This window comes from Xiphophorus hellerii, chromosome 13, assembly GCF_003331165.1.
Source record: "Xiphophorus hellerii strain 12219 chromosome 13, Xiphophorus_hellerii-4.1, whole genome shotgun sequence".
NCBI classification, from domain to species: Eukaryota; Metazoa; Chordata; class Actinopteri; order Cyprinodontiformes; family Poeciliidae; genus Xiphophorus; species Xiphophorus hellerii.
Window position 1 is genome coordinate 533,934 of NC_045684.1, and position 25,662 is coordinate 559,595.

At 46.6% G+C, this 25,662-nt stretch overlaps 2 protein-coding genes across 8 annotated transcripts; one reads left to right on the forward strand and one right to left on the reverse strand.

The window, feature by feature from the left end:
- Positions 1–1,662: 1,662 nt before the first annotated feature.
- Positions 1,663–17,398, reverse strand: kiaa0319l (KIAA0319-like ortholog). 5 transcript variants are annotated; one of them, XM_032581018.1, is made up of 24 exons: positions 17,067–17,394; positions 12,688–12,854; positions 11,795–11,893; positions 10,874–11,142; positions 10,176–10,238; positions 9,904–10,090; positions 9,406–9,507; positions 9,227–9,324; positions 9,031–9,121; positions 8,021–8,113; positions 7,809–7,941; positions 7,567–7,672; positions 6,756–6,878; positions 6,555–6,678; positions 6,214–6,346; positions 5,979–6,127; positions 5,719–5,870; positions 5,493–5,631; positions 4,613–4,772; positions 4,395–4,537; positions 4,182–4,304; positions 4,011–4,101; positions 3,845–3,936; positions 1,663–2,962 (listed from the first exon to the last, which is right to left on the reverse strand). In XM_032581018.1, the coding sequence occupies exons 3-24, from the start codon at positions 11,871–11,873 to the stop codon at positions 2,790–2,792; spliced, it is 2,823 nt and encodes a 940-aa protein (XP_032436909.1). In that variant the 5' UTR covers positions 11,874–11,893; positions 12,688–12,854; positions 17,067–17,394; the 3' UTR covers positions 1,663–2,789. The 5 variants fall into 5 exon arrangements, with proteins under 5 accessions (XP_032436909.1, XP_032436910.1, XP_032436911.1 ...); XM_032581019.1 differs by having other exon boundaries at positions 12,682–12,854; XM_032581020.1 differs by having other exon boundaries at positions 9,406–9,504; positions 12,670–12,854.
- Positions 17,399–18,351: 953 nt separating this feature from the next.
- Positions 18,352–24,937, forward strand: ncdn (neurochondrin). Of its 3 annotated transcripts, none has more exons than XM_032581022.1 (8): positions 18,352–18,467; positions 18,541–18,694; positions 20,745–21,684; positions 22,343–22,506; positions 22,575–22,813; positions 22,898–23,113; positions 23,183–23,325; positions 24,050–24,595. In XM_032581022.1, exons 2-8 carry the CDS (start codon positions 18,548–18,550, stop codon positions 24,466–24,468), a joined length of 2,268 nt encoding a protein of 755 aa, XP_032436913.1. In that variant the 5' UTR covers positions 18,352–18,467; positions 18,541–18,547; the 3' UTR covers positions 24,469–24,595. The 3 variants fall into 3 exon arrangements, 2 of the variants coding, with proteins under 2 accessions (XP_032436913.1, XP_032436914.1); XR_004341565.1 differs by adding an exon at positions 24,618–24,937 and having other exon boundaries at positions 18,367–18,694; positions 24,050–24,536; XM_032581023.1 differs by lacking the exon at positions 18,352–18,467 and adding an exon at positions 19,087–19,104 and having other exon boundaries at positions 18,596–18,694.
- Positions 24,938–25,662: the final 725 nt, after the last annotated feature.

Consider the following 25,662-nt stretch of genomic DNA (forward strand, 5'->3'; position numbering starts at 1 on the left):
AACCACCGGTGGATCCCCGTCTATTCGTGGGGTTTTCTGTGAAACATGACTCCTAATTACTGGTGAAAAAAAAATCGCCTATTCAATAATTCTTTTAGCTTTTTTGGACAACATGTCTACAACAGTCAAAAGAAAATGTCGCTTGGGAAGCTGAAACACAAAAGCTAAATACTAGCCGACACGCTATTGGCTGGCGTTAGAAAAACCATCCAATCCAGGAGAGCCATTTATTTTCGTTGGCTCTGATTGGCTGAACCCGTAAGCGTGGAGTAAAGAGCCCTGCTAAGACGGTTCCCACTGTGAATGGGCTCTTTGCTCCTCAGCTTCCGCGTTCGGGGAAAAGCGGCTCAATCGTTTCCGACCTATTGAAAAAGGCTCTTTCCACTGGGCGTCTGCAGGGCTTGTCCAAGGTAACAATTAATGATGAACATCGATCCGAAGCCCCGACAATAAGCTGGAGAAAGGTTTTAAGATGTTCGCCTCCTTATACACAGATACGAAGGTGAGTTTTACTTTCTTTAAACTTTGTGGCTAACATTAGCTTTAGCTTATGCTAGACATTTTTCTTGTAAAAATGTGCTATTTAAGTATCTAAACTTTTTTCATCATTCATTAACGAACAATATTTTTACCATATTTTCAAGTATATTACGTGGTTTATTGTCGTTAGTGTCAGAGACCAAGTAACGGGGATTTTACGGTTCAGGCTTTTTGCTTCTGAAGCCTGAGGAACAACAAGCCCATAGCTTAACAGTAGAGCAGCTCTGGTGTCAGAGTTCTAGTTCAGCTGACGGTTCAGGTTCAGAGTTGTTGCTTTTAGAAAAATATGGCCGAGTTCCTTAAGGTCTCCTTGCTACTTCGCTTTATTAGTTTTGCATGTTTCTTGTGAAGCAGGACGGTGTTTACAGCAGTGTGTACAGGCGGATCAGTTGCTCGGCTGTCTGGCTCTGGTCTGCTCTCTGGTTCCCATAAACTCTTTCAGGCTGAATACAGAAGTGATTCCATGGAAATAACACAGGAGGCTCCTTTACCTCCTGCTTTAGGCTGAAGAAGCTGATCCAGAGTGAAGTGAAGGCTGTAAACTTTGCTGTGCAGCGTTAGCTTTAACTGGTAGCAACAATATTTACAAGCCATCATCTTCTTAATTCAGGACCGCTTGGAAATCCATGAAAACTTAAAAGCCCATTATATTAGGAAGACAGCAATGTTCATAGTATTGTTTTATTTGCGTCTGAAATAAGACTTTGTCTTTTCTAGCTGTCATGGTAACTCAAAGCGGAAAAAAGAGAGCCGCATTTGCGCATGCGGTTGTGACGTCAGCGCAGCAGGTGCAAAGAGCCCATTAACACATAAGGCCATATTTGGCGTTTTAACTATTAAAATACGCAGTTATAAGTATTTTTAGAGGAAATCTCAACTTCCTCTCAAATTTATGGGTATTTGTGGTTCATAACCTCCATGTATGTATGTCGCTGTTTTATGTTGTCCACACTGGTGCTGCGATTTATTGTGCCGCCATTTTCAGGTCTTCTCCAGAGAACCATCAGAACTTTAGCTCCTGTCTATTGCTAACTATCAGAGCCCGTTTAAACCAGCGACTGAAGAACAAACGCAGCAATAGAAAGATCTACAAAGAAAAATCACAGTCCATTTTTTTTACAATAAACTTTTAAAACATTTTATTTAGATTTACAGATGATCCAGTTTCATTAGGTTTGACCACAGATAGACGGGAGGACGATCCCTCATTAAACATTAGAAAAGCAACCAGTGCCTCCCTGTTCTGGCTTCACAGTGAACTCTGCAGAGCTGAGGTCCTACAGGTAACAGGAGACATGCTGAAGCAGCTGGAAAACTAAAGGACAGATGGATGAGAAGAAGCAACATGGTGTTGCTCTGCGTTTCTCCCCCCAGCCAGGAAACAACCAGGCTGCTTCATGGTGGTTCTGGTTGAGCAGATCAGAGGAAACCTTCTCATCAATCTCCTGCTTCACATCTGAATCTAGAATAATTTCCTCTTTTGACTTTTAGAAAAGCAACATTCACATCTTTTCTCAAAACTATTCATTTTCCTCAGCTTTAGAAGTTATGAGCTTTTCAGGACAAAGTAGAATCAAGCAAAATAAATAAGAAAACATTCAATTAAAAGCTCATCATCCAGATAAAAATCAGGGTTCTGGTGATGGCCTGTCTAAGCAGGAAGACTACAGATTAAAATCCCATCCTGTTTCCACTTTAACAGGAAAATAAAAGCTTTTATTGAAATAAAGCCAAAGCTAAAATGAAGCACACAGTCAGAGAAGCTTTCAGTTTTTCTCCCATGTGAGCTTCCTGTCTGCAGCGACCAGCTTTGATTCCAACTCAACGGCCAATTTCTCCCTTTTCAAAGCAACGCCAGAGACAGAACGGGGTCAAAGTTCATCATCAGCATCTCAGCGGAGGGGCTCGGTCAGCGCCTTAACAGGCTGCTCTCCAGTGTGTGACAGGATTTCAGAATAAAAGCCCACTCTGACTGTCCAGTGGGTCAACAAGACAGAAAACAAGCAGACATGCAGCAGAACCTCCGGCCCGGTCCAATCCGGCCGGCAATCCTCATGCAGGGATCTGGACGGGCTTTGGGTCGGTAGCTCTGGTTTGGTGGCAGTGTTTGGTTGCGAGGTGAATGCTCCCAGCGGCCAGCCGGCGTGTCGCTGAAGCAGGAAGTGATGCGTCCATCAGTAAACGTCGTCTCACAGTGAGTACCCAGCGGCCCAGAACTCATTAGAACCCGGTTCTGGCTAGACCCGGCGCTATAGAAGCTCCTCACGGGGCTTCTTGGCCCTCGGGGGCCCCTGGCCGTTGTTCAGAGAGCCGTTCTGGGGCCGCAGCAGGTGGCCGCGCTCCTGGCCCTCGTCGCTGTCTAGGTCCGAGTCCGAGTGCATGAGGGCCGAAGAGGCGGGGCCGGGGGCTGGCTTCAGGCGCGCTGCGGAGGGGCACAGGGGTCAGAGGTCAGATCATGCATTCTCTAGGACTGCAGCTAACGATTAATATAGCAAACAATTAATCTATTGATTAATCAGATAAAAAATTTCTGCAGGCTGCTTTTTATGACCGAGTGTTAGGGCCAGGCTTAGAAAAAAAATGTATGAGAATAAAATCATAATATTACCAGAATAAAGTAATCATATTAGAATAAATTGTTATTTAAACTCCAACACAAAAAATAAAAATGAGGAATGTTGAACATCTTGTGAAGTTCTACTTTGTTTTTGGTTTTACAGATTAGGAAATATTTTATTTTATTTATTTTTTTACCCCTCCAGGGGGTCTTTTTGTGGGCTCTAGTGTCCCTTATATGACAGCAGGCTGACAGGAAACAGGGAAGGAGAGGGGGGAAGACATGCGGCAAATATCGTCGGGTCCGGGAGTCGAACCCACGACGGCCAAGTCGAGGACTCAAGGCCTCCAAATATGGGTCGCGCTAACCGCTACGCCACCACGGCATGCCCCAGATTAGGAAATATTTAATCTTTTAGTACATCAGCATCAGATTATGAGCAGCAGGAATTTGAAACAACTGAGAAACAATTTATTTATTATGAAGAAATAATCACAGACTGATTTCTCGCTCTCATTAAAATAACTCATCCGGTTATTTTGCAACTTTATTCTGTTAATATTATGACTTCATTCTCGTAATTTAAATAAAAATCTCTTAGTCTGGCCCTAATGCTCATATATTTTACACAATTTTAGAAATACATAAACGCAAATAAACAAATAAATAAATAAATTTTTTAAGGAAGAGTCAATAACAACATTCCTTCAGTGATCGATTGTGTGTGTGTGTGTGTGCTGGTCCTACTGGTTCTGGGCGGCTGCAGCGCCATCACTTCCTGCTCTTCACCTTCCAGGATTTTATATCGACTTTTACTGCGGCGAACTTTATTCCTTCGTCTTCAGGAGACAAAACATCATCATCATCATCATCATCATCTGGCGGCCAATCAGCAACCAGGATCTGAACTCACCTGTTGCAGCAACACACCAACGACCAGATCAGTGTTGCCACGGCAACCACAATCAGGAAGGACGCTATGGTCACATACAGAACGCTCCAATCTGGAAAGAAAACACGTTACAGTTTAAAGACAGGATCATCATCATCATCATCATCATCGTCCTCCTCCTCTTCCTCCTACCACAGTTGCTCTCTGCGTCTCCCAGCTGGGCTCTCAGGAAGTTCTCCATCCAGAACGGCCGGCAGACACACTTCCTGGTGAACGAGTCGCACTCTCCGTGTCCGGAGCAGTTCAGCTGGCACACTGAGGAAGAGGAGGGAGGTGAGGAGGAGTCTCAGCATCAGACCGGCCTTGCGGCTCCCCCTGCTGGTTCCCGTCGGCGCTGCGACTCACCGACCGTGTCTACGTCCTGAGCCTTGAAGATCAGGAAGTCGTTCTTCTGTTTGCGCAATTTGCTGCGCAGGTTGAGCGTGACGCTGCGTCCGGACAGCGGGGGGCGCCCCGGACCGCCCGACACCAGGAACACCAGCCGGGTGCTGAGGAAGAGGAGGACGGCTCAGCTTCATCACAGACAAACGGCTGGAGGCCGACGGGATGGAGGCGTGGCCAACCTGTGCTCGCCGAAGGCGCCGATCTCCCTGACGATGATGTCACCGTCCAGGACGCCGAGCAGGACGCCGACCTGACGCAGCAGCAGGTCCCGCTGCCGCTGGGACACCTGGGATACGGAGACCTCCAGGACCAGCTCCACCAGGTCCCGCTGCCACGGGTCTGACAGGGACAGGGGTCAGGCAGGGGTCAAGGAGAGGTCAGGAGAAGGTCACAGGAGAGAATCGGATCAGTGGGTCGTCAGGTAGGTCTGACTTTAATTGATTTATTGATTAATTGAAGATTTCATTTTTGGGAAATCTGGATTTTCTCCTTGTGTTTCCGAACTTCATAGTGATGTCACCACGCCATGGCGGCCATATTGTTTTACAGCTTCTATTTATATGGATTTTATTTCAGGTTGTCTACGATGGAATATTAAAGCCAGGCTGGAATATTTTATTTTTAAATTATGAGAAAAAAAATCAGAATTTCATGAAAATGACATGAAATATAATAAAAAGTTAAAATCAGAATCAGAATTCCTTTCGATGAAGAAAGTTGAGCATCTTGTGAAGTTTTACTTTTTATCTGTTTTCCAGATAAGGAAATTCTTCATCTTTTAACAAATTAGTTTGAATCATAAAAATATTTACATGAACTGAGCTGCTCACAGCATTTTTAACTTTTCTTAAAGCTTTTTCTCATAGTTTTAGATATTTTTTAAAATTGCATATTTATTCTGCTAATATTTCTTTACTTTATTCTCTTTATTAAACTGCAGCGCCGCCTCAGGGAACGGACGATTAAAATAAAAATATTTACTGTAACTGGATCTGGTGTTTTATTTGGAATCCATAAAGCCCCGCCCTGGTTCTGATTGGTTCTGGTCGGGTCTCCTACCGGGTCGGACCTCCACGGTTCCCCGGTCTGAGCTGCTCTGTCCTTTGCTGTCGGTCACCTGCAGCGTGAAGCTGTACTTCCCCTCCACCAGGTTCCCCAGGAACAGCACCGCCTGGTGGTCGGAGTTGTTCAGGACGTCCTGGAAGACAAAACCACCAGCATGAGGAACCGGAACCAGAACCAGAACCTGAACCTGGACCCGGCAAGGTGGTGCAGAACATCTTACCCCCGCAGCCGGGCTGCTGTCGTCTCGGCTCCACAGGAAGCTCAGGCCGCCTTTATCGTCGGAGGAGCGCGACCCGTCCAGGGCGGCGGTTCTGACCGGCAGGGAGACGGGCGGGGTGGACAGAACCCGGGCCACAGGAGGCTGGTCCTTTTCTGGGGCAATGACAGGGACAGACACTCACTACAGGCCTCCTGATTGGCTGTGAGACGCTGCAGGCCTCCTGATTGGCTCTGAGACCCGGTCCAGAAAGGCCCACTGACCTTCTCTGACGATGACCTTCACCGTGTCGCTGCTCTCCAGCTTCCTGTCGTCCGTCACAGTCAGCGTGAAATGATACTCCCCGACCTCCAGGCCCGTTACCGTGGCAACAGCTTTGTCTGCGTTGTTGATCTTCACGCCGTCCGGACCACTGGAGAAACAGAAACGTCCAGAAAGGGGTCCATTTTTAAATCAGGTCGAGTCCAGTGCACCTCCAGAACCAGACCCAGAACCCACCTGGTCTTGGTCCAGAGGTAGGAGGCGATCTTCTGGTCGTCTTTGCTCTCTGTGCCGTCCAGCGTGGTTTCATCCACCGGCAGTGTCAGCTCCTTCTCCGGCCCAGCGTCCGCCACCGGAGGCTGGTTGTTCTCTGCAGCAGAACCAGCAGAACCATTAGAACCCAGCAGAACCATTAGAACCCAGCAGAACCACCAGAACCAGCTTAAAATGTCTCGTTTTTCTTTTGTTTGACCATATCGTTAGGGACTGAAGAGTGTGAATACTTTCTGCTGTGTTTATTGGCAGACCGACCAACAGGAAGGTTCTGGATCCATGAAACATATTGAGGCGGTTCTGACCCGGTTGCACGATGACGGTGACCTTAGACGTGTCCTGCTGTCCTGCTGAGTCCGTCACCGTCAGCTGGAAGGTGTAGTCTCCCTCCTGCATGGCCGACAGCTGCAGGATGGGCGTCCGGACGCCCTGGAAACCACGAGACACGGTGAGGCCGGCGCATCCGGACTGACCGGGACCGACCCGGCAGCGCTGCAGAACCTCACCTGCATCTCCACCACCTTGTCCTTGCTCTCTGGGCTCAGCGACCATTCGTAGCCCAGGTTGTCGTGGTCGTCCGTGCTCTGGTTGCCGTACAGCGTGATGGAGTTCCTCGGCAGCTGGATGGCCTGGAAAGAGACACACAGCCCATTGGGATTGGTACCGCCTGCGGCCGGTTCTACGGCCCGGTTCTACGGTGCACTGTTGGGGCCAAAATTAACACTGCTGTTCACCCAGTAGAGGTTGCTGCCTTGTTCCAGAAGGTTTTATCCAGAGCTAACTACTGATCTGATTAATGATGGACCAACTTAGAGTCGCTTTGAATTACAGTAAACAAAAATACAATCCATCTGGAGCATAGTGTCTACTGGTACTTTATGCTAACCATTTATCTTGATAATTTTTTCTACATCAGCCTAGACATGCTAGTTGTTAGCCTATCCAATGCTAACACAAGTCTACGCAAAGTTAATGGTAGTTTTTCAAATGTATTATTATTATTAATGTTAGCCTATCCAATGCTAATGCTAACTGAACTGATGGTAACACCAGCATATCTAATGCTAATGCTAGCCTATCCATTATAATGGACAGCAGAGGAAGTAGGATGACCAGCCTAACCATGCTAGTCATTAGCCTCTCCAAAGCTAACGCTAGCTAGTACTCTCCTGCTCAGTTAGTGATGCCGGCCAGCGTCAGAGCAGAAGTAGCCTCCTGGGAACAAAGAAGTACTCGATGCTGGGTGGAGAATAGTCCAAGTTTTGGCACTGTTGGTGCGCCGTACAGTCCAGAACCAACAGGAAGGAGGTTTCTGACCTGGTTTGGGCCGGCGTTGGCTACAGGCTTGTAGTCCTTGGCTTTGTTGACAGACAGGCTGGCCTGGGTCGAGTCCGTGGCGCCGTCCGAGTCCGTGACGGTCAGACTGGAGGAAGAGGAAAACTCATTCACAATTTTTTACTCAGAGAAAAAAGTTCTGGCTGGCAGCTTTAACCTCCCTGGACCCGGTCTGTGTTTGGACCAGAACCTCAGCAGAACCGGCCGGGTTCCTCCACCCCCACCTGAACGTGTAGTTCCCAGGAACCAGGTTGGTGAGGGTGAGGATGGGCGTGTCGGCAGAGACCTTCTCCTCCCTCAGGGGACCTTTGACCTCCTCCCAGTGCCAGGTCACGACCTTGTCGTCGTCGGTGCTCTCTGCGCAGAGGAAGAGGAGGAAAGTTTGGGTCGGAGCCATGGTGGCTGGCGGCGTTTCTGTCGAGTGAAAACCACTCACGGCTGCCGTCGATCACCGTGGAGCTGGTCGGCAGGGAGATCTCCTGGTACTTGGGGGAAACCATGGCAACCGGGGGTTTGTTTACGCGCGGCTCTGCCAGGTGGAAAATGAGGCATTAAGTGGATCACTGAGCAGAACCAGTCAAACACATCATGGGATGTTCATTCATGCGACCTCATCTGCTCATTTATCAACTGTTTGTGGCCCTTTAAATGATTTTGTTCGGCCCAAGACCAAATAAAAAAACGTAATAATTTGGCCAACAAAACAGAAAACAACTGATGACCCAAAAAATGGAAATGATCAGTTTTTCTTTTAATAAGGCAGGTGTAGTTCTGTTTGTGTTAATGATGTACATTTCATAAACATTTACTTTATTGATGAGCAGGTAAGATAACATTTTTTATGAAAAAGTATCTTGCATTTTCAATTAATAAATATAAATTGTCATATAAATGTATGTATCTTTCTTTTTTCAAACAGCTGCTCCTCTCTAACTTATTTTACCGACCAGCTCTGTCCACCACTATGAAAGTTTTTTCTGGGTCTTTGTTGATCGGTTCTGCAGTTCGGGTCGGACCTCCAGAACCTTCAAGGTTTCTGACTCAGCTTCCAGGATCCAGACATTTATCCATCGCTCCTCGTTTCTTCAGTCGCCGGAATCGGTCGTTGATAAAAAGTATTCAGGGTTTAAAATCGGCTCCAGGTGAATTCAGGCTCCGTGAACAGCTAACCTGGAAATTAATCTGGGCCTGAACAGAACCTGAACAGAACCTAAACACAACCTGAACAGAACCTGAACACAACAGGTTCTGAACACAACAGGCTCTGAACACAACAGGCTCTGAACACAACAGAACCTGTGAACAGGTTCACAACAGGTTCTGTTGTGAAAATGAACAGAACTTGAACACAACCTGAACAGAACCTGAACAGAACCTGAACAGAACCTGAACACAACCTGAACAGAACCTGAACACAACCTGAACAGAACCTGCCTCCCGTCTCACCTGGTCTGACGGTGACGTTGACGTAGCCCCGCCCACGAGCGCCGTCCCCATCCATCACCGTCACCTCGAACTCGTACAGGCCCACTGTTAGCTGGAGGGTGGGAGAGAAGGTCAGACAGGACCAGAACCAGAACCAGGACTTGAACCAGGTTCAGAACCAGGACCTGAACCAGGTTCAGAACCAGAACCTGGGCACCTTGCTGAGCTTCAGTGTTTGTCCCTTCTGGCCCTCCATCTCTCCGGTGTAATTTCTGGGATGCGTCTTCAGCCGCCAGTCGAAGGCGTAGCTACTTCCTGAAGAGAACCAGACATGGAGCATCATGGAGGGAAGCTCCGCCCCTCTCCACGATGCCCCGCCTCCAGGTCAGACCTTACCTGGTTGGGGGGTCGGGACCACGTAGGCGTTGAGCTCCACCTCGTTCCGGGGCAGCGTCACCTCCACGCTCTGTCCGGCCGAAACCACCAACTCCCTGACTGCTGGAGGAGAGCAGGACCAGTGAGCTGCACGGTGCGTTCGCTGACCCTCAGGAAACGCGCATGAAATTACTATTTTATTCTCTTAAAATTCCCAAAAGTTAAATGTATTTAATGATGGATTAATGGCTGCATGTTCGGTTAGCTCCATGAATCTGTGAGATGGAGGAGTTTGTTCCGACTGCAGCTGATCGTTTCTGGTTTCCAGATATTTGCTCGGCTCACAGAAACTGATAACTCGGTTCTTCCTGTTTGCAGAGCCTCGGAGCGCCGCGCCGCATTCCAGCTGTCGACACTAAAACGCCTCCGGATCTGGGAAAACTGCAGCTGACCTCGGGCGGGGGGGGCAAAGTCCACGCTGCCACCTACAGGTCATGTGACGCCTCTGCTGCCTCTCACCTGCTGGGGGCGGAGCCACAGCCGTGTCGGAGGACTTGGTGGGATCGACAGTGGCGTTCTGCGGTGGCGGAACGGGAACGCCGTCTGAGCTGCCATTGGCCGGCAAGTTGAGGTTCTGCTGGGCCGTCGGCAGCAGACTGGAGCTGCTGGGAGCTGTGGGAGCTGTGGGAGCGGCGCGCAGCGTCTCCTGCACACACAGATTCATGAACGAAACGGATCAGAACCAGAACAGAACCGGAATCTGCTGCTGGAGCGTCGTTCTATGGCGTTACCATGGTGAAGAGGTCGCGTCTTCGTGCATATCGAGGATTCCTGCGCCTCATCCTGACCGAACCCTGCAGGAGGAAACAAATGAGTCAGGAAAGGAAAAAGTTTTGGGAAATCTGGATGTTTTTGGGTTTCAGTGACGTCATCGCGCCCAGGGCGGCCATCTTGACAATCATGTTCTCTTATTTACACTTTCAATTCAGGTGGAATATTAGAGCCAGTTCACGATTTTTAAGTTTCATTACAAGAAAAAAGTCACAACTGTACATGAAGAAAATAGTATAACAAAAAAGTCATTATGAGAAAAAAAAAGTTTTTATGACTTTTGAACATCTGGTGAAATGAAGAGTTAAATGTAACGCCGGGATGAAAATAGGAAAAAGTTGTAATGTTTGGTGAATAAAGTAAATTTTATAATAACGGCGACACAAAAATGAAAAATTAAAGTGACTAATGTTGAGCATCTTGTGAAGTTATATTTTCATGTTGGTTTAATTAATTACTTTTGCCACATCGGCATCAAATTTGAAACAATTGAATCTTTTTTGGAAGAAAGAATCACAAACTGATATCGGATGCTTAGAACTCTAGAAGCTTTTTCCTCATTAAAACTTTTTTTTCTGGTACATTTGCTAATATTGTGACTTTATTCTTATAATGAAACTAATTTCCTCCCAGCCCTCAGCGATAAAACGAGCGCCACCTTGGCCAGCAGCTGCAGCAGCCCCAGCGACTCTTGGTGAGGCTGCGGCAGGGCGGAGATGCCGCAGCCGTCCGTCCTGGAGCAGCCCAGCAGCACGCAGCGCCCCCCGACGCTCCACACGGCGCCGCAGCCGGGCCGCAGGCAGCACGTCTCAAAGCAGGTGGCGCCGCCTTGACCGGACGCCAGCGGGAACCAGCCCAGGCTCAGGGTGCTGCCCCAGTGGATCCCCAGGACGCCGCCGGAGACCCGGCACAGGGCGGCCGCCTGGCCTGGAGGAGGCAAAGGATCAAAGGTCATCCCACACGCAGCAGAAGAATCCAGACGGAGAATCTAAAGGATTCTGAAAATAACGCAGTAATGAAAGCAGTCAGTGAACGCATCACGTTCCAAACCCAACACATCCGACTCCACGTCCAGACAGAACCGGGTCAGAACTGTCTGTTTTATTTTGTTTATGAATTTTTCGTGTTTTAAATAAAATTACTGGAAAAACAAAGAGGCTGTGACGAGAGGAAACAGAACTGCTGTGTCTTCACCCACTTCAAAATAAGAGCATGAACATAAACGTTGATAATCCAAACTTGTTCAAATTTACCAAACAGCCAATTAAATTAGTGCTTTAGAATATATCTGGAAACTTTAATAATGGTTAAGATAAACATTAGCAAAGAAGCTAAAGTGCTCATATGCTAATTAGCTGTTAGCATGTTAGCGGATGTTTGGCCATTACAGGTTTTAGTTCAGTTTAATCAGAAACTTTCGGTTCTGTCTCCTGGTGGGACAGGTGCACTGAGGACGGGCCAACTGGACCCGGACGGCACCTTTGACTGCTGTTGCCATGGCAACGTGATGGGGTCAGAGCTGAAGGCAACGCCACACAAAGCCCTGCGGTTCATCTGTCCGCCATGTTGGCTGGCTTACCTGTGGGCGGAGCCAGGAGCCACAGGCGGGCCAGCAGCAGCAGGTGAGGCCAGCGCCAGGTGAGCAGGCCGCCGGACATTTTCCACCTGGTACCAGAACCTGCAGGAGCAACGGAGACAAACATCCAGAACCGGACCGGAACCAGAACCGGTCCAAAACAACAGATCACATTTCATCTAAATTATTCAAAAAAATGAAAGGGATGAAATAAAATATTATAAAAACATTTTTACAAAAAATAAATAATAAAAAAGCTAAAGATCAAATAAGGTACAATATTGTATTTAATCTTTGCTGAAGAGACAAAAAAAGTCCTAATATTAGAATAAAGACAAAAATACCAGAAGAAATGTGAAAATGAGAAAACTGTGAATTAAGTGACAGACAGACGACGAATAAATAAATATTCACCACAAATAAATAAATATTCACCACAAATAAATAAATATTCACCACAAATAAATAAATATTCACCACAAATAAATAAATATTCACCACAAATAAATAAATATTCACCACAAATAAATAAATATTCAAAATCTTTACAAACTGACTTCAAATATTTCAAATAATAATTAAGAGATTAAATGTTTCCTCATTCACTGGATTCTCACATTTAAATGATTTTTTATAATAAAGAAAAATAACATAAGAAACATTTAGTAAATAAATATAATGAAATATATTAATTACAAAAAACAATTAAATAGATAAACTATAAATTACAGCACAATAAATTATGCATAAAAAGTACAATTTAATTTTTAAAAGTTACATTTTCATAAATTTACAAATAAAACAAAATATGATAAAATAGATAAAAGGTGAAATAAATATTTCTCTTGTAAATGTTTCCTGGATAATTAGCTGCTCACCTGGTCCTGGTCCTGGTCCTGGTTCTGGTTCTGGTTCTGGTCCCGGGACGGAAGAGCAGATGAAGATGAGGAAGAGGAGTTAGGTTGGCAGTGAGCTGCAGTGAGGCGACGGGTGAAGACGGGTCGACACCAGAACCCTGACCGTCAGATCCAACATGGCCGCCTCGGGAGGCTCCGGCGCCGCTCTGTGGAGCGAAACATCGGATCAGCGGAGAACCAGAACCACATGGTTCTGACTGCAGGTCCAAACCGTTTCGGGCCCTTCAGGGCCACCGTAGGGTTGCAGTCATAGCAACGGTAAGGTGAGCTGTAGAGAACTGCAGAACCAAACCCACAGGTTCTGATCCTGGCATCGCCATGGCAACGGGTAGCAATAACGTCACAGTCACACGGTCCTCTAAACCCGAGTGCTCAGACAGATGAGAAGAAAAATATAAAATTTTATTTGACATTTTTCATCATGATTTCTGTTTTGTTAGATAAAAGAAAAGTTGCAATAAATTCTGATTTTCTGATTGGCTGCCAGTCAGATTCATAAACACCAGATTAGCTCTGTTGCAAAACACTCAAGAACCGTGGCAATAAAATGACATTTGATTCATATTTTAATCAAATCTTAAATATGTAATATTTACTAGAGTATCTAGTTTATTTACTTTGATCAACATTATTATTATTATTATTATCTTTTTCTTCTTTTGCTCTTTCCTTTGGTTTGTTATTTTGTTTGTATTTCCTTTTAATTCCTGTAAAGTTCTTTGTGTTGCCTTGTTGATGAAAATGTGCTATAGAAATAAAATGACCTTTACAATATTACATTTTCTTACAATCAAGAGGAGATTGTGTTGGAAATTGTTTGTTAATAAAGTCATAAAATACACTGCCTGGCCAAAAAAAAAGTCGCCACCTGGATTTAACTAAGCAAATAGGTACAAGCCTCCTATTGGATAAGTACTGCATAGGCGATTATCTTTCAGCTGGCAACAAGTTATTTAACCCCAGCTGATGCAATGAGTAACTCCTCATTTCTTAAACAACCATGGCAAAAGACACATCCTGTGGTCGTGGAAAAGACGTTAGTCTGTTTAAGAAGGGTCAAATCATTGGCATGCATCAAGCAGAGAAAACATCTAAGGAGATTGCAGAAACTACTAGAATTGGGTTAAGAACTGTCCAACGCATCATTCAAAACTGGAAGGATGGTGGGGAACCATCGTCTTCCAGGAAGAAATGTGGTCGGAAAAAAATCCTGAATGATCGTGATCGGCGATTACTTAAACGTTTGGTCAAATCAAATGGAAGAAAAGCAACAGCAGAACTCAGGAGTATGTTTAATTGTGAACGCAAAAGCATTTCCACACGCACAATGCGAAGGGAACTCAAGGGGTTGGGATTGAACAGCTGTGTAGCCGTAAGAAAACCTCTAATCAGTAAGGCTAACCAGAAAAAAGGCTTCAGTTTGCTAGGGAGCATAAAGATTGGACTCTGGAGGAATGGAAGAGGGTCATGTGGTCTGATGAGTCCAGATTTACCCTGTTCCAGAGTGATGGGCGCATCAGGGTAAGAAGAGAGGCAGGTGAAGTGATGCACCCATCATGCCTACTGCCTACTGTACAAGCCTGTGGGGGCAGTGCTATGATCTGGGGTTGCTGCAGTTGGTCAGGTCTAGGTTCAGCAACATTGTGGCCCAAAGAATGAGGTCAGCTGACTACCTGAATATACTGAATGACCAGGTTATTCCATCAATGGATTTTGTCTTCCCAAATGGAACGGGCATATTCCAAGATGACAATGCCAGGATTCATGGGGCTCACATTGTGAAAGAGTGGTTCAGGGAGCATGAGACATCTTTTTCACACATGGATTGGCCACCACAGAGTCCAGACCTTAACCCCATTGAGAATCTTTGGGATGTGCTGGAGAAGGCTTTGTGCAGTGGTCAGACTCTCCCATCATCAGTACAAGATCTTGGTGAAAGATTAATGCAACACTGGATGGAAATAAATCTTGTGACACTGCAGAAGCTTATTGAAACAATGCCACAGCGAATGCGGGCTGTAATCAAAGCTAAAGGCGGTCCAACAAAATATTAGAGAGTGTGACCATTTTTTGGTGCCGACTTTTTTTTTGGCCAGGCCAAAAATCTGGCCTGGCCAATATAATCTGATGATGGACTAAAATCAGATGGAATTAGGTTATTATTGATGCTGAATGAATGTCATAATTATCGAATGGCTTTATATATTATTATTTATTATATTTATATATTTTAGTTTATATTTATGTTTAGATTTCTTTACATATTTTGTAATTCCTGTGGGTTTGCAAAGAGGTCAGAGGTCAAAGCTGTTGGAGTCATAGCATTGAAACGTTTGAGAATCCCTGAGCTAACCTCCAACCGGATCAAACTGGGTCAGAACCACGACCCGAACACAGCAGCAGAGCTACAACAAAACCAGGCCTAGTCAAAGTCCAGAGCTCAGCCAGGGGCGGGACCTCTGCCAGTGTTTACTCTTCTTCTTCAGTGAATATCCTGCGGGAGCGTGACGGTGAGGTTATCTGGACCAGAACAGCAGAACTCAGACTGGGCCTAACCCTAACCCTCCTGCAGCCGGTTCTGTTTCCGGTCCGGTGATCCGGGCCCGACCCGCCCGCACGTTTCTGTCTCAGTTCTGATATTTGTTTCCTGCTGCAGTTCTGCTGGCAGCTTTTCACACATGCTTCTAGTTTCTGCACTTCCTCCTCTGCAGATTCTGCTTCTGCCAGAGATCCTTAATGAGTCAGCTTTAAACCACAGCTTTTGTCCTAATTAAAGTCAGAGAAAAGCTGAACACAGAGGTTCTGCAGGAAGAATCCCTGAATGTGTTTGGAGCAGAAGCAGAACCGGTCCAGGAGGGCGGAGGCAGACTGGAGGCGGTTTGGTGACATTCCTTCGTTCTGGATTAAATAAAAAATGAAGCGGGAAAGTTTCTGAGGAAATCTAACATGGGTCTGCCAAAGTCTGAACCGAATCAGAGGTTCTGAGGTTTAGTTTGGTTCTGTAGGCCTCAAGTTTCAGCTTCAAAGCCGAAACAGCCACAAACAACATGAGAGTTGTTTTGATTCCATGTCAGGAGAATGTCCAGAATTAGCTAAAATGCTGTTGGTTAGCATGCAGGCTATCACTAGCTGCTTTATCAAAATGAATTCTATCATTAGCATGGTGGCTATAATTAGCATGTTGACCTCCAGTGAAAATAGCTAAAATTCTACGGTTAGCTAAAATGCCGTCAGTATCATCCTGACAAACTCCAACATACTCAGGATGCTAACTCCCATTTTGATATCAAATGAGCCTAAATGTTCATTTTTGCTCATATACTAACATAAACATGCTACCCCTAGCATGTTGATCTGCAATAATAGTCCATCTAGTATACAAACAGTAAAGCATTTACTTAAAATTAAGTAAAATGCTAATGTTAGCTTTAAATGCTACCATTAGTATGTGGCCTACCTCTAGCATGTTTTACTTAATGCAATTAGAATGCAGACATTAGTAAATAAGAATCAGAATTCCTGTTAACAGTTTAGCAAACCTTTCCAACAGCAAGATGTAAGATAAAACACTGAAGATTCGCATGTTGACTACTATTGACTAGTATGTTACGTTTAGCTCAAAATGAACTACAACACTAATGTTAGCTAAACTGCTACCATTAGTATGTGGATAATACTAACATTGACTTTCTGCATTTGGTAAACAAACATTAGTTAATGAGCTAAAATGAACTGAAATGCTGCCGATTAATATGTGGCTATTATAGAATGTTGGCTAACATCTACAAAACAATGGAAAGTCAATGTCAACAGTGGAAAAATACAGTAATGAAGAATCAATAAGAGGATAGCCCTGAGGGGCCCAGCACTGAGCCCTGAGGGGCCCAGCACTGAGCCCTGAGGGGCCCCATCACTGAGCTCTGAGGGGCCCCATCACTGAGCCCTGAGGGGCCCCATCACTGAGCCCTGAGGGGCCCATCACTGAGCCCTGAGGGGCCAGCACTGAGCCCTGAGGGGCCCCATCACTGAGCCCTGAGGGGCCCCATCACTGAGCCCTGAGGGGCCCCATCACTGAGCCCAGAGGCCTGACAGAACCCGGCTGGACCTCTGAGTCCGGACCAGATGGTGGGTCTGCATTCAGCTCGAACCGGCCCAAGACGGGAATAAACTGGAAGAAATTCCGTCATGTGGAGGGATCATTCACCGTGGATCTGACATGAGTGTAAACATCAGTCCGCGGTCACAGCGGGACGGCCGCAGCCGCCGGAGGAGCGTGGGCAGGCCGCCGTGGAGTGGGTCGGGTCTGCTGCAGCAGGTTGGCGCTGACAGCCCGGTACCGCAGGTTCGGTGAGGCTTACCTGTCTAATCCGGGATCAGCCGCGCTGAGGCACTTTCAGGCTAACAGCTGCGGTCACCTCTCCAGGAACCGGGGCTGGATCCGGAGCTCGGTCCCGGTCCGGGGGTTCTGCCAGCGGTGAGGCCGCCTCCCAAGGTTCGGTAGCGGAGATGTGCCGCTGGTTCTGGCCCTCTGTACTGTAAAGTGGGTCAGAGCCGAGCTGTACAGCTGATGAGTGACGGATCACCGATGTAAAACACAACTTCCGGTAGAGGGATTTTCAACTTAAAAGTCTGAAAGGAATCAAATGAATGGAACCGTTCGAGTTCCCTTCAATACTTTCCTCGGGATAGACTCGTTACAGGTTCGGTTCTGTTATATAACCAGTCAAACTGTGGGTTTAAATCTTCATTTACCAGAATATAACGAACTTTAATCAGACTTCCGCTTTGCGTCACCTGGCGGCAGCTTGGCGCTACTACACCAACTCGGCTGTATTCTGTTCTGATTGGCTGTTTTCTTAAAAGGTGAATGATGACGTGCTTGAAAGTTAAAGTATGGAAAACCATTTTGATCAATACTTTTAAAAGTCCTTGAGACCAATCCATAACATGCAGTTGATTATTTATTTAGCTTTCGCTTTAATCAGTCCGTCACAGATACCAGAGTGAACCCTGGACCCACCTCACACAGTCAGACATGGCAGTGTTGTTTAGAAAGATAATGTTTTTAGAGAGAATGCCTGCCAACGCTATGCAGAAAGGTCCCCTGGGCAGGATTCAAACCTACAACCCTGACAGCTAATCCGCCCAACAGCCTTTATGTTATTGAGTTGAATAACATGTTGCCTGGTAAAACCGGAGAATCGGGTGGATCCAGTTATATAACTTTCTACTGACTGATTCTCTAATCAGAAACCATTTAACTCCTCAGATTATGGACAGTAAATGAGACTGAATAGGAGTCACAGGTTGCATCTCTTACCGTCAGCCGGCAGATCACCTAGGAAGAAATGAGGACAAGGTGGTGTGGGAGGAGATTACTTCTGGAACACCGCACTCCCCTGTGGGAGCGGGTTATTGAAGTTTATGACGTCATCAATCGCTATAGATGTATTTAAAAAAGAAAAAAAAAAAGGTATTATTAAAAATATAAACACCGGAACCCAAACCACTGCCTGGAATACAACGCTTCAACGTTTCTGTCTCCGGCTGACGCGCCGGCTGTTAAACGATGCACACCCAGTCAATGCCTCGTTTTCCGGCGCGGCTTAAAATGGCGCCCTTACTACGCAACAAACCCTGATCTGATTGGTTCCCCGCGACTGTTTGAGGGTTTTTATTGGTTTGTGGTAGTTTATTTTGATACGGGAGGATTTAGAAGCTGCTGTGCTGCGTCTGGGAACAGCTGACGCATCACTAAGGTGGTTTTAGAGTCTCCCTCCTGTCGGGTTTCACATTTTCAGCTGACTTTAAACTGCTGTTGCTGGTTGCCAGGGTTACCATGGGTGACCAAGCGGCAGAGGAAGAGGAGCAGGGAGCAGCAGGAGGAAGGTGCCTCAGTGAAGCTCAGACACAAGTGTTGGACAGGTGTCTGCACGCGCTCAGGCACGCGAAGAATGACAGCCAGACGTTAGCGGCTCTGATGCTGGTGAGTCTCATCCTGCCGAGGTTATTTTTTATTTATTTATTTATTTTATTAAACACTTTGAACAATTGTACAAGATCACGTGGCATGTACATACATGAAGAAATCAAGTCTGACAGGCTTAAGGCACACATATAATTATAAGACAACAATAAAAAACAAAAGTAAAATATAAATAAATAAAATTCGTCAGACATCAAACAGAGGGATAGCAGAACGACAAAAACAAACAGGAAAAGACAAAGAGGCTTTAGTTCTCAAATAAATTCAGGTCGTTATAGAGCTGTATTTATTCCTGCTTGTTTTTCATCAGTTTTAAGGTTCTGAAGTGATTTTTGTCCATTAGAAGGTTTTTAAAGGCTGAAAAGTCAGGATTTCTATTCCCCCATTTACAGGAGTGAGTGAAGAATTTGGTGAGGATCAGCAGGTTGAATGAGGTTCTTCTGTCTCTGTGGGTCCAAATATTAGATCCTCTCTTTTTAAGGGACGATGGAGGAAAGTTTGGATGAGATCCAGTCCTGAAAGTTCCTCCAAAATGTTCCAGTTTGCAGACAATAGAAAAAGAGACGATCTGTTGTTTCAGAGTCGTTGTCACAAAAGGTCCAGCTGTTGGTATCAAAGTTGAATCTTTGTCTTAATAATTCCCTGGATGGAAAAATGTTATTGAGAATTTTAAAATGAACTTCTTTAGCTTTAGGACTTAGAGGAGATTTAAGGTCAGCAGTTCTCCACAGTTAACCTCAGTTAACCTCTGAATCAGAAAACAACTTTAAAATGGAGTTTTTATTTGGTCGGACAGGAAATATAATAATTTTTTTCCTCCCCTCTAGGGGGTCTTTTGTGGCTCTAGTGTCCCTTATATGAAAGCAGTCTGACAGGAAAGGGGGAAGGAGAGGGAGGAAGACATGCGGCAAACATCGCCGGGTCCGGGACTCAAAGCCTCCGACATGGGTCGCGCTGTCCCCTACGCCACCACAGCACATCCAGGAAATATAAAATTAGTTAGATGCTGACGCATCCGTTTGTTAGAATTACTTTTGTCCAAAAGGTTAAATCCAAACAGTTGAAGTAACTGAAGATTAGCTGATTATATTTTGAACCAGATATTTGACTGCAGTGGGGTCAGAGTTCATTACTGTGTTAAACTGAGTGCCTGAGCAATCCAGATTATACAATAAGCAAAATTCGTCATAAGTCAACCAATCTCCACTGTCATTAAGAAAATGTCTTATGGACCAAATTCCTTTTTCCATCCAGTGATCCAAACACAGAGACTCTCTGTTGTTCCAGATGGAGTTTGGTGAGGAGTGAAGCTGTTCGTGTTCAGAAGTTTCCAACACAACAAAACCTGCTTGTAAAGGCAGATAACTTAACAGGAAATCTGTCGACACCAAAGTCACATCTAAGAACAAAATCTATTCATCTAATTTTTTTAAACAAACCTTTGGGGAGACAAAACCAGATACTATTTCCATTCATTAATAAAATATGTAAACCAATTTACCTTTAAGACCGCATTTAAACACTCAAAGTCAATAACTTGTAAACCTCCATCTTTAAAGTCTTTAACCATATTTGTTTCTTTAAGTAGTGGACTCGATTTCTCCACATGAAATTTGGAGGTTAATCCAGCCGGCTGTAAAGATTAGCTTCGCGCATACATGGTGTATTACGGTAATACAACAATAGACGGTAGTGGAGTCCCTGCAGCCAATCAGCTGCCTTATAGACAGGAAACACTCACAGATAATCATCCAGAGAATGCTCCTTCAAACTGTAGTTTTGTTTCATTTGTATTTATTGCTCCGTTGTTTGGTCCGATACATCACGAAGCAATTATTTAAAAATTAAAACTGGTCCAAATGGCTTGAAAATGTGGCATTAGGATGAATGTGGCTAAAATTCATGATCAGCTTTTTATAAATAATGTTATTGATAACATTTTTACAGTGAAACCTCCATCTATGTTTTAACAAAAGCTGATAACCCTGCTAACTGGACCTGGTTCTGACCCGGTTCTGATTCGTCTCTGACCCGGTTCTGTCTCCCTCAGATAACGCGGCTGTGCCCTGCCAGCCAGCTGGACCCGGCTACCATGCGGCGGGTGTTTGAGGCGGTGGGCCCGGCCCTCCCGGCCCGGCTGCTGGTCACTGCCCTGCGGGACGCCGGGGGGGCGGGACTTCCTCCCCAGGAGCTGCTGTCTCTGGGTTCCGCCCTGCTGGCCGCCCTCAGCACCGACCCCAACATGGCCGCCCGGCCCCAGCTGCTCGCCACCGTGCCGCTGCTGCTGGGCCTGCTGGCCGACGGGCCGGGGTCGCAGCAGCAGAACCGGGCCGAGGCGGATCCGGAGGCCCGGCCCGGAGGGAGCGGGGGCGAGGGGGACGAGAGCAGGAGGTCAGAGGTCAAGTCTCTGGACGAAGCCGTGGTGGCGGACTGCTTCCAGGTTCTGATGGCCGTGTTAGGGCTCCTCCGGGGCCCGGAGCGACTCCTGGCCCGGGGTGCGGTGCCGGCCCTGTGCCGGGCCGCGGGTCAGAACCGCTGCCACCAGAGGGCGCTGTCGCTGCTGGGCTGCCTGCTGTCCACAACCAGAGAGGAAGCCTGGCGCAAACACCCGGCAGAACTCCTCTCTCTGCTGCTCAGGCTCTGCTCGGAGTTCTGCCGGGCCTCGGACCCGACCCGGCTCCAGATGTGCGCCCAGCTGGTGCGGTTCCTGCCGCCGCCAGAGGCGGCGCTGCAGAGCGCGGAGCTGAGAGAGGCGGTGGGCAGAGTGTGGGCGGCGCTGAGACCCACGCTGCAGGCCAAGCTGACGCCCAAACAGATCGGGCCGGTTCTGGTTCTGAGTGCCTGCTTATTGGACCTGTATGGCTGGGAGTCGGTGGGTCCGGCCCGGTTCTGCTGCCTGCTGGTGAACCGGGCCTGTGTGGAGGTCCGGATGGGTCTGGAAGAACCGCCTGGGAACGATCCGAGTCCAGAGCTGCAGAACACACTGACAGGTAGAGTCCGGTTCTACCGGGTCGCCGGGTCCGATTTCCCTCTGGTCCAGAACCAGAACTCAGTGTAAAGGCCGTTGAGTTCTGGTTCAACGGAAAATAAATACAATAAATAGAGAAATAAATAAATATACTTCTTTAATAAAGAGCCGACTGCGTTAGTTTTATTTTTTAGACATTGATTTAATCAGTTTCTAAAATGATGAGTGTGTCACTTCCTGCATGTTTGTGTTTTAGTGGATAAATTTGCATGAACATATCAGATGTTGCCTGAATAATAGAGCAGTTCATCTAGAAAAGACGCGTTTCAAAAATTACAGTTTGTCTGAAAAAAGTCTGAAGAAATCATTTGGGAAAAAAAGTTTCAAATTTGTTTGAAGATAAAATTTGTTTGAAAAAAAGGCAGAACATAAAAAAAATCTAAAAATAACAGTTAAAAGGATCATTTGGAAAGAATTGGATAAAAAAAATAAAAAGTGAAAAGATTATTTCAAAAATATGAAAAAATATCTTTAAAAAATAAACTCCATAAATGTAGGTTTATGTATTGCAAAAACATTTTGAATTACTTGCCATAATATTGGGACTAATTTCTCTCCGTAGGTTCTGGTCCCTGAGCTGACTGCAGCATCATCATTTCTTCTTCTTCTTCTCCCCACAGGATGCTACCGCATCATGGAGGCGGCCATGGAGCAGGCCTGCACCGCCGGCGCCGCGGCGCCACCTCACTGCTCCGCTCTGAGCGCGCTCAGTCTGCAGCAGAGCCGGCAGGTTCTGGAGGTTCTGCAGGAGGCGTTCTCCGCCGTCATCTTCTACCTGCAGCAGGTGGGCACCTGGACCTGTCTCCTCCTGCGGGGGGCGCTGCAGAGCGTAACGCGTCTCCTCTCCTTCAGGTGGAGTCCGACCGCTTCTCCGACCCGTTTGTGCTGGCGACGTTCCGGGCGCTCTGCGCCTGGCTGGCCGAGGAGACTTCCTGTCTGAAGGAGGAAGTGACCGCTCTGCTGCCCTTCCTGATTGGCTATGCCCGGCGCCACCTGCAGGAGGGAGCCGCCGAGCCGAGCCTCTCTGATTGGACGGCCCGGCTGTCCTTCAGCGAGGGGGGCGGGACTTGGACGGGCACCGGGGCTCTCAGGTAAACCCAGAACCGGCTGCAGGAGCCGGTTCCACTGTGGAACAGGCCACGCCCCCTCTGATGGAGGCTCCACCCCCTCTGCAGGTACCTGCTACCCGCCCTGTGCCACCTGTCGGCGGAGGACGCCCCCAGGAAGGTGCTGCTCAGCGTGGATGCCCCGGCGCTGTTGGTGGACTTCCTGATCCGGACCTGGACCGACCTGAGGGGGCGGAGCCTGACGGCGCTTCCCAGAGACCCCAGCATGGAGACGGCGTGCTCCGCCCTCCTGAACGTGACGGTGACGGAGCCGGACAGCGTCAGGTAGCTGGTGGTTCTGGTTCTGGTTCCTGGTGTTTGGTTCTGGTTCTGAGCCCACCTGTCCGTTTCCAGGAAGGATCCGTGTTTCAGAACCCTGGAGGTCCACCTGAGTGAAGCACTTCCTGTTCTGATGAATAAGCCCCGCCTCCTGGTCCTAGCAGCCAATTACTGCACTCTGGGGCTGATGATTGGCCGGCTAAAGGCTTCAACTGGAGGTCAGAGTTCATTTCCAATCCTCTAGTTAATCAGTGGTGAGCACAGCTAACCTTTCATTTAGCATATTTAGCTTCCCCTAAGTTAAATTTTCCATATAAGTTTTGTTTTGTAAACTTTCAAGTAAATAAAGTTCAACATCTGTGTTGAAGTTTTTGTTATTGACTATTAAGACTTTTTCAAGTTGTTTATTTATAATTATTTATATTCACGCTCTTATTTTGAATTAAGTGAATCCAGTTCCATTTCCTCTCCTCTTGTTTTTTTTCCCAAATCATTTTTTCAAACATGAACAAAATAAAAACAGAGCAAGCTGTGAATATGAATAAACATCTGCTGCTGTTAATGTCTAGAGTTTGTTGGTGCTGCAGGATTTTAATCTGTAAAAATCTGATTTAATTTGAATTGAATTTGTTGGTGTTAGCTTCCACTATATGTTCTGTAGATATAGCGCTTTAGCATTAGCTTCAGCTAAATGCCATGCTGGTATAGCGTTAGCAGAACTAATGATATGATTAGCGCTTTGTGGTTAGCGTAGCTAACTTTTAATCAAACCGGTGATTGTTTTAAATCAGTTTTCAGCACTAATAGAAAGTTGTTTGACCACTTTTTGAATCTGATGGTTGGACCGGGCCTGAAGCGGATCAGAACCTCCTGCTGCGTTGAACCAGACCTCCTATTTGTCTGTCCGTCCTGCTAACTCTGCTAACTCTCCCTTGTCTCCAGGTCCGGTGGATGCGGGCCAGAGACGTTTCTTCTCTGTAACCCTGCGGTTCCTGCGCGGCGCCCTGCGTCCCGGTTCCGGTTCTGGTCCGGTTCAGGTGAGCGCAGACTGGGAAGAGAGCTGGGACGAGGCGGCGGAGCTGTGGCGTCTGTCCCTGCAGGCGCTGGGCGGCTGCGTCCGGGCTCAGCCGTGGCTCTCTGGGCTGATCCGGGACGAAGGCTGGCTGCGGCACACCGTGGGCGTCCTGACGCAGAGCAGCGCCGCGCCAGAGCGCCACAGCCAGGAGGCGCTGGAGGAGGCGCTGTGCGCCGTGGCGGAGCGCTGCCCGGACTGCCGGCGGGAGGTCCGGGAGGCCATGAGGAGCGGCGGGGCTCTGGGCCGCATGAAGAGGCTGAAGGCGGCGGTGGGACTTAAAGATTAAAGGAGGTTCTGCTGAACTGCCTGGTGTGCTCTTTACCTGGCTCTGGACCGGCTCCTGGTTCTGATCAGGTTCTGGATCATGTTCTAGTTCTTTCTTTTGTTTAATAAAAATCTATTTTATTACTGAAGTTTCCCGTTTCCTTCCTGCAGTTCTCTCTGCCGCCACCAGGTGGCGCACTGACTCCAGCCATCAGTTTCTGCAGACCAACAGAATTTTCCCGTTTTCCGGATGTTTTCTGAGTTCTGGACAGGTTCTGACCCGTCTCTGATGATATAAAAACAGGAACCAGAACCTCCTTTTTAAAATAATTTATTTTGTAACGAAAAGCATAAAACCAATCAGGAGATCACGAGTCTTCAATGATCCGGCTGGGATCAGAACCGGAACATTCTGATGGGTTTGGACCGAATTACACTCTAGATTCTGATAGTTATGTTCTTCTTAAAAACATGTATTTAAATTATAGCCTGATATAAAATCTGTAATTTTCTTTTTCTTTTTGTTTAATATAAACAGATTTTTTTGGTTCCGGTCCAGTGATGTGATTCTGACTTCCTGGTTTTAATGTTTTGCTGCTTCGCGCTCCTCCTTTCTTCATCAAGTGATGATGAAGGAGCAGGTTCGGCTCTTTCTCCAGCCGAACCGGTCCTGGTGCAGAGCAGTTTGAAAAGAGAAAATATAGAAGCTCTCAGACGAACCAGACCCAGCAGAGTTCTGGACCAGACCGAACCTTTGGACCGGTCAGAAATGGGTCCAGACTCGAATCATTTCCTGGCCGAACTTTTCTGCTCCAGTTTCACCAGCAGCATGAAACCTGCAGGTGCTTCAGGATCCATCCCGTCCAGGACCGGAACCTCCGGAGAATTTACTAAATTACACAATGAAAATTATTAAAATTAAAATTATTTAGTCTGGTTTAAGAAGAAAATTGGATTCACTTCTTAAATTTTGATCTTGTTTTTCGTTCTCAGGTTCAAGTGAAATATTTGGTTCAAACCTTTGGACGTTTATTGATGAATAACAGGAAGATGAATCCACCTGTTCCTTTAACCTCATTATTACTGACGCTTCAGCTTCCGGGTTAGTTTTAACTGATGAAACTCTGAATGCAGAAATTTGCTTTAAAACTTCTGGATCAGAACAAAATTCTGGTTTTCTTAATGTTTGATGTTCTTTCTGGAACATGGAGAATCC